The sequence below is a fragment of the Stenella coeruleoalba genome (genome assembly GCF_951394435.1).
Source record: "Stenella coeruleoalba genome assembly, chromosome: 8".
Lineage (NCBI taxonomy): Eukaryota > Metazoa > Chordata > Mammalia > Artiodactyla > Delphinidae > Stenella > Stenella coeruleoalba.
The window spans coordinates 24,312,781-24,324,909 of NC_137154.1; the positions used below are offsets into that span (position 1 = coordinate 24,312,781).

General features: G+C 50.2%; 1 protein-coding gene across 1 annotated transcript in view; it reads right to left on the reverse strand.

The window, feature by feature from the left end:
- Positions 1-1,109: 1,109 nt before the first annotated feature.
- Positions 1,110-12,129, reverse strand: part of NAT10 (N-acetyltransferase 10) — a 40,207-nt gene continuing 29,187 nt past the window's right edge. The window contains exons 22-29 of the mRNA XM_079929697.1: positions 10,584-10,680; positions 10,389-10,499; positions 9,289-9,461; positions 8,676-8,795; positions 8,202-8,300; positions 7,746-7,819; positions 6,629-6,712; positions 1,110-2,150 (exon numbers count right to left, since the gene is read on the reverse strand). Of these exons, the coding sequence (XP_079785823.1) occupies positions 2,039-2,150; positions 6,629-6,712; positions 7,746-7,819; positions 8,202-8,300; positions 8,676-8,795; positions 9,289-9,461; positions 10,389-10,499; positions 10,584-10,680 (870 nt within the window). The 3' untranslated portion in view covers positions 1,110-2,038. The remainder of the gene's footprint in view (positions 2,151-6,628; positions 6,713-7,745; positions 7,820-8,201; positions 8,301-8,675; positions 8,796-9,288; positions 9,462-10,388; positions 10,500-10,583; positions 10,681-12,129) is intronic.

Below are 12,129 nucleotides of genomic sequence, written 5' to 3' on the forward strand. Positions count from 1 at the left end.
CAGCTCCCCGGGTTATACTGGCACATGCCACAGAACCCAGAGAGGCTTGGTGAGCGCCTGCTGCAGGCCAGGCACCGTTCTCAGCTCCTCAGGCCGGCCGCGTGAGGGAGGTGCTGTCATTACCACCTGCAGTTTACAAAGATGTGGACCTGGGTTACGAGGTGTACCCCAGGTCACAGCAAGGGCCAGGCAGAGCCAGTGTCAAGGCCAGGAAGGCTCCCTGGAGCAGATCAGAGGGACGGGCTTTGGGGCTAGAGGGGCCGAGCAAGGGCCCGGCCGATCTGGGTCCTGCAGCTGTGGGACGATGCGGCTGGAGAGCTTTAAGATGCCACTCGGCTCAGACCATTTGGGGCTGTGACTTTGCTTTTCAGCCACTCTCCTTAAGAAAACCCTCTTTGAAAGGCAGGCTCAGGCACTCACCTGAGAAAAACGGATCAAATTTTTTTTTTCATCTCTAAACTTTCCTTCAGACTTAATAGGGGGTCTGCAGCTCCAGGAGACAAAAGGCCCTACGCCTACGGGGACAAGGCGCGGTGGTCCCAGGTACGCAGTCAGAATCTGCTTGTCTCCCCATGGCCATCTGTCCTGGGAGTTGCACGTTTAATCCTCTTTGGTCCAGAAGCGCCCTTTCCTTCCCCGTCCACACGCTAGACTTCTAGGAACCAGATTACCTATCAGGGCTGAGGAAAGGACCTATTTGGACTCACAGAGGACCAGTCCTTTTAAAGTCTATGAAAAACCAAGGAAGATCAGTAACCAAGGCCACCACATGAATTTTTTTTAAATAAGGAAAAATACAGAAGCTGAAATCCGACACAGTCAGCGAGCTCCGAAGGATCGCCATTAACCCACATGCGGAAGCGGGGAGAAAGGCGGATCAGAACCAGAGCGCGACGGAACTGACTTCCACTCTGAGCTTTCCTTGCACCTGGTGACGTGGATGAGGAACAATCCTACAGGACCAGCAGAGAGGAAATTCCCTGGCCGTCCAGTGGCTAGGACTCTACGCTTCCACTGCAGGGGGCCCTGGTTCGATCCCTGGTTGGGGATGCAGGGTCAAGGTTTCAATAACAATGGTATCAGATTCAGGACTGGAAAGCAGACACCATCAAACATTCCAAAATACACCACATAATTGCCGTGGAGAGGACCAAACGACCTGACAGGAGCTAGGCAGGAGAGGCCAGCTAGCTGGCTTCCAGGTGCCGTCCCAAGTCCCTCGGAACCACCACAGTGAGCACCGGTCAGCACGGCCACTTCTCCCATGGGCTCCTGGGTCCGTAAGCCCTGGCCACGCTGCCCACCCTCGGCCTTGATGCCAGCACCCTCCCAAGTGTACCGCAGCCAGGAGCCACCGAAAGAAAGGAGCAAAGTGCAACTTCCGCCTACGTTCAGTTGACGAGCACACAGCCAGCTGATCTTTCTAGGATACAGTTTATTAAAAATAGAGTCTCTAACCCCCTCAATCCCTGCTAGCAAAAGGGTCTTTCCCAACATTTTTTCCCAAATGGATGAAATACCAGGTATTGGGGACTCAGATGTCATATCCTCCCTCTCCTAAGAACTCAGGCTTTTCTGGGCCACTGCCAGGGCCAGGAGAGGAACAGCACATGGCAGTGTGGGTCCCAGGATGCCAGGCCTGGCTGGACTAGAGCCTCTGCAGCTCCAGGCCCCAGGGAGTTTGGACGAGTTCATAACAAGAGGCCCCGGTGCTCCCCCAGCAGCCTCCTGAACATCCCCAGAAGACTGTGTACTTGACGCCCGAGAAGGAACAAGAGCCAGCGTGGCTTCTACACGTGCGAGAAGGAACCGAAAAACCTGGGCCCAAAGCAAACTATGAACGAATGGGGAGACAGGCCTGGACTGGGGGGAGGAAAGACGGTGCCAGAGGATCGCCAAGCATCGAGTTCTAAGCCGACCCACTCAGAAGTGACTGCTTTTAATAGTCTAGTCAGCTGCCACTCAGTGCAGCCAGAGACAGTTCAGAAAGTCAGGGTATCCCTTACGAGTCAGCCACCGACACCCAAGTTACTCTCCACTATTTCTTCCACTTCAGTTTTGTGTCTTTTTTGTGCTTCACATCTCTGTTTTTCTTCAACTTTTTGTTCTGTTTGGGTTCTTGTTTGGCTTCCAACTTCCTTTTCTTGTCACTGGAGAAGAAAAAACAGTAGTAGAGAGAGAAAGAATGAAGCATGCCTGGATCTGTAACCTTTCAGACTGCTTTGCTTTAAGCTTGCTTTGCTTTGTCTGAAAAAGGGTTTCCGCCATCTGAAACGTGATGTAAGAACGTGCAGTCACACAGCAATGTCCTCTGCAGGCCTACAGGGCATTGTGCTGGGGTCTGGGGATACACCACACCAACCCAGCTCCTGCCCTGACCAAGCTCTCAGTCTGTGGAGGAACAAATCTACGTCTTAACTCCTGAAATCTGTACATTCCCCCCTCCCATGACTTTAAGAAAAACCTATGGCATTACAAGGAAAATTCCTTCCCACCACTTACCACTAAGGATTACCCTGGAAACCAGACATATTATCCCAATGACTGAGGATAGTCCATAATACACAGCATGAAAACTCCCAGGAAAACCATACAATACTTTTTGATGTGTTATTTTATTTTTCCTAAATGAGAAGAAAACCCAAAGGAATAGTAACTCGGGTACACATTTCAGCTGGCCAGTAGGTTCCTCACAGATAGATTAACGTGAGAATAGCTCGGCAAATGGCCACCTTCCTTTCCCCTTATAGGTTAAAGATTCTCTCCAGTGTCACTTTGCCCTGGAAACAAACACCTCCCTGTAAGGGGACGGTGTGCAATTCTGTCCTGAGACCTAACATCACCTGAATGAAGTGACTGCTCAGAAAACAGAAGGCCTCAAAGAATTCGGAATGACAGTTATCAGTATTTTTACTTCCAAAGGCGCAAGCTTTCACGTTTCCCCAGACCCCTCAAGCGCATGAATGGCCACACAGACTGGGTAATGCAGATGGCTCCTCAGGGGCAGCGACAGCCAAACCAACGGTGGGAGGGACTGAGCTCTGCGGAGCACACAACCAGGCCGTCTCCACACCAGGCCCAGAGCCGGCCATATTCAAAGCCCCTGCACTCAATACGCAGCCATCACGCGCCCTGGGCCGCATCTGCCATATTGTCCAAACCAGAAATTAGGACACACTGACAGCGGGCTTTTGTGCCACATCAGAGACCATCAGGAAAATGAGGCTAGCACCGATGCTGGAATCTTCCAGGTAGCACAGTGATTTACGGAGACAGAAGAGAACATCTGATTTCTGGGAACTATGGTTCGTAGAGTCACAAGATTTCCTCTTTCCAAATAAACTCTTCAGGGGACCCTGTTTATGGCAATGCCAAGAACTCACCCTCCCACAAACCCACAAACCAGCTGTGGAAGCCTCATCTCCAGAGGCCCAGGGCAGGGGAGGCCTCACTGTCTTCCCAAGGGAAACTCCAGTGAAAGTGCCGCCCCACGGAACCACCGTCATCTACCCACACGCCACTCTGCAGAGAAGCAGCTGAGGGCGAAGGTTTTTGAAGAGTAGTCCAGGGAGTCCTAGAGTCCCCCAAGACCCCTCCTGGTGGGCCCCAAAGTCAAAACTATTTTCATAATAATTCTAATACATTATTTGCCTCTTCCACTTTCATTCTCTCCCAACTGGTTTGTTTTCCAGAGGCTACAAGATGTGTGACAGCACAACAGACTGAATGCAGAAGCAGACAGGAGAATTCAGCTGCTTTCTAGTACGCCAGCTATTAAAAAGATTCACAAAAATGTAAATGTGAAACAATGCCACTCTTCTCACTAAAATTTTTATGAAAAAGGTATTTTTAAAAACAAAAAACCCATAATGAGTCCATGACTGTTAATTCTAAATGAATAAACATTTTTTTTTTTTTTTTTTGGCGATATGCGGGCCTCTCACTGCTATGGCCTCTCCCGTTGCGGAGCACAGGCTCCAGACGCACAGGCTCAGCGGCCATGGCTCACGGGCCCAGCCGCTCTGCGGCACGTGAGATCCCCCCAGACCAGGGCACGAACCCGTGTCCCCTGCATCGGCAGGCGGACTCCCAACCACTGCACCACCAGGGAAGCCCAACATTTTTTTTTAATTTCTCAGTTTTTCATTTATAAAATGGGAAATTTTTTTAATTTAATTTTTTTTCTTATACAGCAGGTTCTTATTAGTTATCTATTTCATACATATTAGTGTATACATGTCAGTCCCGATCTCCCAGTTCATCCCACCACCACCACCACCTCACCCCCATCCCCGCTTTCCCCCCTTGGTGTCCATACGTTTGTTCTCTACATCTGTGCCTCTAAAAAGTGGGACATAGTGATAGATAAAACCCACACGCACAAAAGCCCTTTGGGGTCCTCAATAATTTTTATGATATAAAGGAACTCTGAGATCCAAAACTTTGAGAACCATTGGCTTAGAGGAAGGAGAGTATAACAGGTAAAACTCTGGGCTTTGCAGTGGACAAACCTGGTCCTGATTCTGGCTCTGCCTCTTACTAGCTATATGCTTCTTGGGAAGTCACTTAACACCTGAGAGCCACGGTTACTTCATCTTTAAAGTAGTGATATACCCATAAAACTCGTAGAAGAGAACATAGGCAAAACATTCTCTGACATAAATCATACCAATGTTTTCTTAGGTCAGGCTCCCAAGCCAATAGAAAGAAATAAAAATAACAAATGGGACCTAATCAAACTTACAAGCTTTTGCACAGCAAAGGAAACCATAAACAAAATGAAAAGACAACCTACAGAATGGGAGAAAACATCTGCAAATGATGCGATGGACAAGGGCTTACTTTCCAAAATATACGAACAGCTCATACAATTTAAAAACAAAAAAAACAACCCAATCGAAAAATGGGTAGAAGACCTGAAGAGACATTTCTCCAAAGACATACAGATGGCCAATAGGCACATGAAAAGATGCTCATCATTGCTAATTATCAGAGAAATGCAAATCAAAACTACAATGAGGTACCATCTCACGCTGGTCAGAATGGCCATCATTAAAAAGTCTACAAATAACAAATGCTGGAGAGGGTGTGGAGAAAAGGGAACCTTCCTACACTGCTGGTGGGAATGTAAAGTTGGTGCAGCCACTGTGAAAAACAGTATGGAGGTTCCTCAGAAAACTAAAAATAGAATTACCATATGATCCAGCAATCCCACTCCTGGGCATATATCCAGACAAAGCTATAATTCAAAAAGATACATGCACCCCTATGTTCACAGCAGCACTATTCACAATAGCCAAGACATGGAAACAACCTACATGTCCATCAACAGAGGAATAATGGATAAAGAAGATGTAGTACAGATATACAATCGGATACTACTCAGCTGTAAAAAAGAACGAAATAATGCCATTTGTAGCAACATGGATGCAACTAGAGTTTATCATACTAAGTGAAATAAGTCAGAAAGACAAATACTGTATGATACCACTTATGTGTGGAATCTAAAAATGACACAAATTGAACCTATCTATGAAACAGAAACAGGGACTTCCCCGGTGGTCCAGTGGGTAAGGCTCCACACTCCCAATGTAGGGGGCCCGGGTTCGATCCCTGGTCGGGGAACTAGATCCAGCGTGCGTGCCGCACTAAGAGTCCTGCCACAACTAAGAGGTCCGCATGCCACAACTAAAAGATCCTGCATGCTGCAAGGAAGATCCCGCACGCCACAAATAAGACCCAGCACAGCCTAAATAAATAAATATTAAGGGGGAAAAAAAAGAGATCAATAGAGCAAATCTGGGGAAAAGACAGGGCCACAGCAATTTAAAAAAGCACAAATAACGAAGAAGCTGTGTTTTATCAAGTAAAGTTTCAAAAAAGACATACACAAATTGAACTATATATGTGTATAACACACATAAAACCCTATTAAAAAAGCAAAATAATAACCAGGTTTGAGAGGGTAGAGTGAAAGGGTGAGTTTAGAGAGGTCAAGCTTAATAAGCCTGAAAAAAACCCAAAACAACAGAAACAGAATCTCAGAGACAGAGAACAGACTGTGGGTTGCCAAGGGGGAGGGGGGTGAGAAAGGGATGGATTGGGAGTTTGCGATCAGCAGATGCAAACTGGTATATACAGAATGGATAAACAACAAGATCCTGTGATAAACCATAATAGGAAAGAATATGAAAAAGAATGTATACATATGTATAACTGAGTCACTTTGCTGTACAGCAGTAATTAACACATTATAAATCAATCATACTTCAATAAAAATAAATAAATAAAGCAGTGATGTAAGAAAAAAGCCACCTCTGTTTAGAGCACGAAGGGGATGCTGCATTAAAGCTCCCAGGAGGTGCTCAGGTAGCGGCAACTCCAAGGCTGTTGTTCTCAAGCCTGTCTCCCTGGCATGTCTGAGAATACGGGGGATGCAGAGATCCAGGCCTAAGCAATGGCCCTGCCTGATCAGTGGGAGCTATGATACAAAAATAGCATCCCTCAAAGGAAAGAATAGTGACTTTCCTCAAGGCTTTTGCTCCAACCTCCTACTTCCTAGAGAAAGTTACCAGCGAAGCAGAGAGGCCAGAATGCCTCCCCTGCCTGATGTATGCCAGCCCCTCACCTTTTCAGGCTGACAACCGAGGCATTCTGCCCGGCTTTGTTCAAAACTTCATTCCATTCTTCATCGTCCCCACGGATTATGTATCTAAAAAATAAAGGGAAATATCAAAGCCTGCTCAAAAGAAGAGAAGGCCGCTTAAAAGAAAGTAAGAGAGTGACAACGTTTTCATCACACACATCCCACCACGAAAGCCAGGCCGAGCTGCACCAGCATTTGAACAGCAGAGAGCACAGGACAGGCGTGCAGCTGAGCTCCAGGGGACAGGAACTTCACCGGAACAAGCACGGTCAGGCCTGCTAGCAGGGGTCGATCCGCACAGAAGGCAGCTGCCCGACTTCTGCCACCTGACTCTCAGCAACCGCCCACCCGCCCACCAGAGGAGCCTCCTGTCCCCCCCAGCATCTCCTTGCTCACCACCACCTCCACAGCCCACACGCCCTTGGACTGGGCCATGTCTGCCCCACCTCGCCCCACCTCTCTGGGATCTGGCAGTCCTGACAAGTCAAGGCTTTGATGCAGCAAAGCTGTGTGCAGAGCTCAATACTTTGCCCACGGACCTCCTGGCCACCTCCATCTCACATCCAACAACCACCATCACTAATGACCCGGCAACGGGACTACAGGTCAAAGAGGCTCAGAGGCCACCAAGTCTGGAGCGGTTATTCACATCAATCTACCGGGCGGGTACCGCCATTATAGCTGCAGCTCAAAGAGGACTGCAATCTCCAGGGCATGGAGGGTTCCAGAACAAGGGCTTTTGTTGGTTCATTGGCAGTAGGATCTTTTCTTCAAACAAATTCACATCAAAAGCCAAATATTAAAAAGTGGCCACTGACAGTGGATGCTCATGGATCAGCATCCCCCTTCCCTAAGGAGCCCGGGGCACGACACGGGACCCAAGGGATCTCAGGAACACGACCTGCAAGTCATGACTTACAAAGTGGCAGAGCTGATCTGGGGAAAACAAATCCTTCAAAATTATGCAATTAGTCAATTAGGAGGTTTTTAGCTGCTAGTGCTTCTAAAAATGATCCCATGAAACACAGCTTCCAGGGCACCCAGGAAGCAAATTAGAAGCAACCAGCAGAGGTTCCGTGCTTCCCACGAGGGGCCTTACTGAGCGAGGTCCAGGTTCTTCAGCTTCCCCACTTCTTTCTTGTGTTTCTCCTGGAACTCCTTTGCTGCTTCGTCCTGTGGTCGAAGTCCCATACAGAGAGTAGGTCAGAGTCAGGCAGGGGACAAATGGCAGGGAAAGGCCGGGGGCAGAACGTGACCGCGACGACCAGCAGGCCTATCCTTCTGCACATTTCCCTCCCACAGCATTAAAGGCAGCTCTTACTCAGTGTGTATGAACATAAAACGCGCCTTCTGAAAACCTAAACGATCAAACAAGTAGTTCACAACAGCAGCTGCTGGACTGCCAGCTCGCACATGCGCTCAGTGGGGGGCCTCGTCAAGGGCCGGCTGGGCACAGGAGGGGCAGGGAGACTCGGGGAGCACGCCCCTCACACCCCCAGAACACTAGCGCCAGGGACTCTCCTACAGGGGAGAGACGGACGTTCGGTGTTCGTACCAGGTCGTCACTCAGCGTCTTCATCGTGGGCTCCATAACCACGGCCTTCACTGCCACCATTTGCTCCTCGATGGCCTTCTCCTGCACTTCATTAAACAGCTACAAAAGACCAAGGCCAAGAAGCAGAAGATGAAGGAGCAGCAGAGGCCCAGTCACTCGTTAGCAAGTCATTCAGCACGCGCCCTGCGCGGTTTAGGAGTACACACGCTCACGGGAGGAGCAGGAGATCCCCGACTGGAGATGCCACACTCCCATCAGGGGTGCCTCTGGGAGACAACGCGGAACGTTACAGATCCAGCTGAAGTTCCCCATATCTGTGTGTGTGTGTGTGTGTGTGTGTGTGTGTGTGTGTGTGTGTGTGTGAAAATCTGCAGCAAACACAGCCAAATGTTAACCTTTCTGCATCCTGGGGCAGGGAGTGGGCTTGACACATTTTTCAACACAGGCCAAAGCCCTGCCCTCAGCTGAGGTTACCTTCACAACCTTGCGGATGATCCGGTTGAAAAGTCCCATCAACTGGCCTGAGGGCAGCTCGATCTCCTTTTCCAGCTGGTCCACAGACTTGTGCTGCAGGCCAATCCCCAAGAGAAGAGCCTGGGGGACGGAGAATCTGTTGGAGTGGCTGCCAGGGCAGGCTTTTGCCCATTAAAACCACACCAAGAACCAGAGTTACACTCTCTTGACCAAAACACTGACTGACACTATTGTGGAATCTTCCCATTCATCCTGTTACTGAAACCACTAGGAAAACTCCCTCCTCCTGAAATCTCCAAACTAACTTCTTATCCCGGCAAATAGCTGCTTTACGGCTACATTACAAGCACAAGGTGCTCCTGGACTCTGATGAAGCAGAGTAGGAACCAAGGCAACGTGGTGGGGTGGAGGAACGTGGGTCCAGACTGCAGCACTTCTACTTACTTACTGTACTGCTGGGCACACAGCTCAACTGCAAAGCCCAAGAGTCCCCACGTGTAAAAGGTGAGACCACTACCCCCCCCATCAGCACAAAGTTATGTCAAAGCATCCGACCAACACCCAGCATATAAACTGCTCCACAAAACCAGCACACGAGCAGCAGGTGACCTACCGACTGGGCAGCAGACAGGGCCAGGTCCCCCAGCTGGTTCAGGAAATACAGCCGGGAGATGGCCGGGACCATGTCCATGATGAGGTGATAGTCAACCATGTTCCGTGAATACATCTCCAGCCTCTTCAGGTCATAGGGGAGGAAGAGTGCTTCCAGCTCCCCCCGGCACAGGGCTGGACATGCGACAGAGCCAGACGAGGCAGGTGAGCCCAACGCCCTTGCAGGGTCTGACGAGATTCCCAGATGGCGCTCACAACAACAGTCCCCAGGTGGCACCCAACAGCTGCTCCTCCAGGGGGCCTTCAGCAGGAGCCGGGCAGGAGCCACCTAAAAGTGCCTGCCCACCCTGGGCCGCCCTGACCCTCCTCCTGCAAAGGGGAGGCAGCTTGGTCCACGCAGGGAGGGGGACGGATGGTGTGTGACCCTTGCTCAGAGTTCCACGCCAACACATCAGACCAAGAAAGGCTCCCGTGCCCTGGGGTTAGAGGAATGCAACACTTTCCCCACTTCGTCACTTCTCCTCAGGACGCAGCTTAACAGAAAACAGGCATGCTCCACCCAGCTCGACAAACAGATTTTTACACCAAAATATAATTGGCCCAAAAAAAGGGTATACGTACACGTAACTAGCAAGAGGGAAAAAATACCCCACGGCTGTTAACACTAACGATCCCGTACACCCTTTTTTGTGTTTTAAATATTCAAACAGAATCTACATGCCCAAAGCACTTCTACGTGTTGCCCACAGAAGGTTGACAGCATATTCTTATTACAATTTCATGAATGAGGAAACGGAGCCTCAGAATTGAGCTAGTTACCCTAGCTCACAGGATTTAGATCAGGTTCCACAACTGACCAGCTGCAGGCCTTACTTACACCTCTAAAGCCAAGTCCTTCCCCCCAAGTCCTGTCATGAGGGCACAGTGTGTGATAGCGGCCCTGAGGCGGCACAGGGCCTGCTGAGCAGAGGCGGGTGGGGGAGACACAGGCCTGGAACCAGTCCCTCCATTCCTAGTCCAGCCCTCTTCCTGGACCACATGCCCACCGCCTGTTCCACACAACCAAGCCCCACCAGCCCTCCGGCCGCCCCACCAGCTCACCCAGCTGCACGGGTTTCCCAATGTTCCTGTTCTGAAGGATGTTCAGGGCCAGGGAAGGAGAGAAGGTGCTGAACTGGTAGGACAGCAGGGCTAGGAATCGCCTTCGGAAATCTGCGGGGTTCAACCACACAGTGTCAGAGGTCTGTAGGCCCCTGTGCCTGCACCTGGCCACCCACCACCTCCACTCCCACTCACCTTTCCAAAAGGCAGAGAGCCAGGCACCCTGGTCGGCCTCATCCTCGTCCATCAACGTCTTTAGCATGATGCATGAGTGTTCTCCGGTCAGGTCATTCTGGGAAACACAAATCCCTAACTGGCACCAAGACCCCCTTTTATGAAGGACCTGTCACTGCTGAAGGGCAAGCACGCTTACGCGGGCCCTTGCTTCCTCCCCAGCAGGAGAGGCGGCCTCGCCTTCATTCTCGCAGGGCCCACTGCCTACACGACAGCTTCCAGAGACCACTTTGTCCTGCAACTTCTGAGCAGGTGCCCCAGCGATGGCGCAAAGCTACTCAGACCTTCGGAGCATGTCTTCTGCTGTGAACCCCTTGCTCACATCAGGTCAGATTCTGAACCGGGAGGCATTACAGCTTAAACTCCACATGATCCAATCAACGTGTTTTGGGCGCTCGCAGCAAAAACTTCATGGCCAAAAACAAGCACGGCAAGAGTTCCCCTGCTGGCAACAGGTTTGCAAGTGCAGGCTCCTTTAGGTACTAAAGCAGCGACCACAGGTTTTTTAATTTCTACTACACAACAACCACAAAGCCCAAAACCATAAAAATACCTAATGGATTTCAACTGAAGAGCATTCAAGTAACAAAAGGCCACCACCACGTCACAAACAAGCACTGCACAGCACAAGACCACAGGGACGTACCATGGTCCACGCTGAACTCACTGGTTGTGTGGTCCTTGCAGTCGACCACCAAACTTACACTCCAGCCTCGACCAGGGTCACTGACAAGGACCCAGCCCCTCTACAGCTGCTCCTGCCCACGTGGAAGCAGCCACACACCCAGTGGTCCTCATCAGTCCAGCTTTGAACTCTCAGATGGGTGCCACCCTTGGATATTGACCTGGAGAACTTCTTCATCCTCCCAGCACCAACTCCACCAGCTGACCAATACCTTCTGTGCCCACTCTTTGCTTCCCTCCTGCTGTGAGGGATGCGGTGGCCACCTCTCCCCCTGCACTCCAGGTCCTACCCTCCTGCCTCTTCCAGGCCTGTAGTCCTGCAATCAGCCCCCCTCACCTGCATCTGCATGATCTCTACAGGATCATACCCTGCAGCAAACAAACATGTTCTGGAATCTCCCGGCTGACAAACCCACCCTGACTCCAATCTCCCCCCAGCTACCTTATTCCTCTGCTGCCTTTGCCTCGTGTAGGAATCGTGTATTCAGTCTGTTTCCTCACCTCCCATTCTCTCCGGTCAGGTTGATCCCGCCACTCCACTGAAGCTGCCTTTATTCCGATCACCAACACCGACAAATCCAATGGTCAACTGTCCTAACCTTACTTGTTCTCTGACAGCAATGACTCCCCTTCCTGAAACACTCGTTATTCTTGGATTCTGACACCACAGCCCCTGCCCTTCTCCTACAGATCATGGCTACTCCTCAGCCTCCCTTGCTGTGTTTCCTGACTCATTCCTCTAAATGCTGCAGAGTCTAAGGACTCACCCTCTTTATTCTCAGCCCCTTCTTCCAACAGCTTTAAATACTTATTCACTGAACAA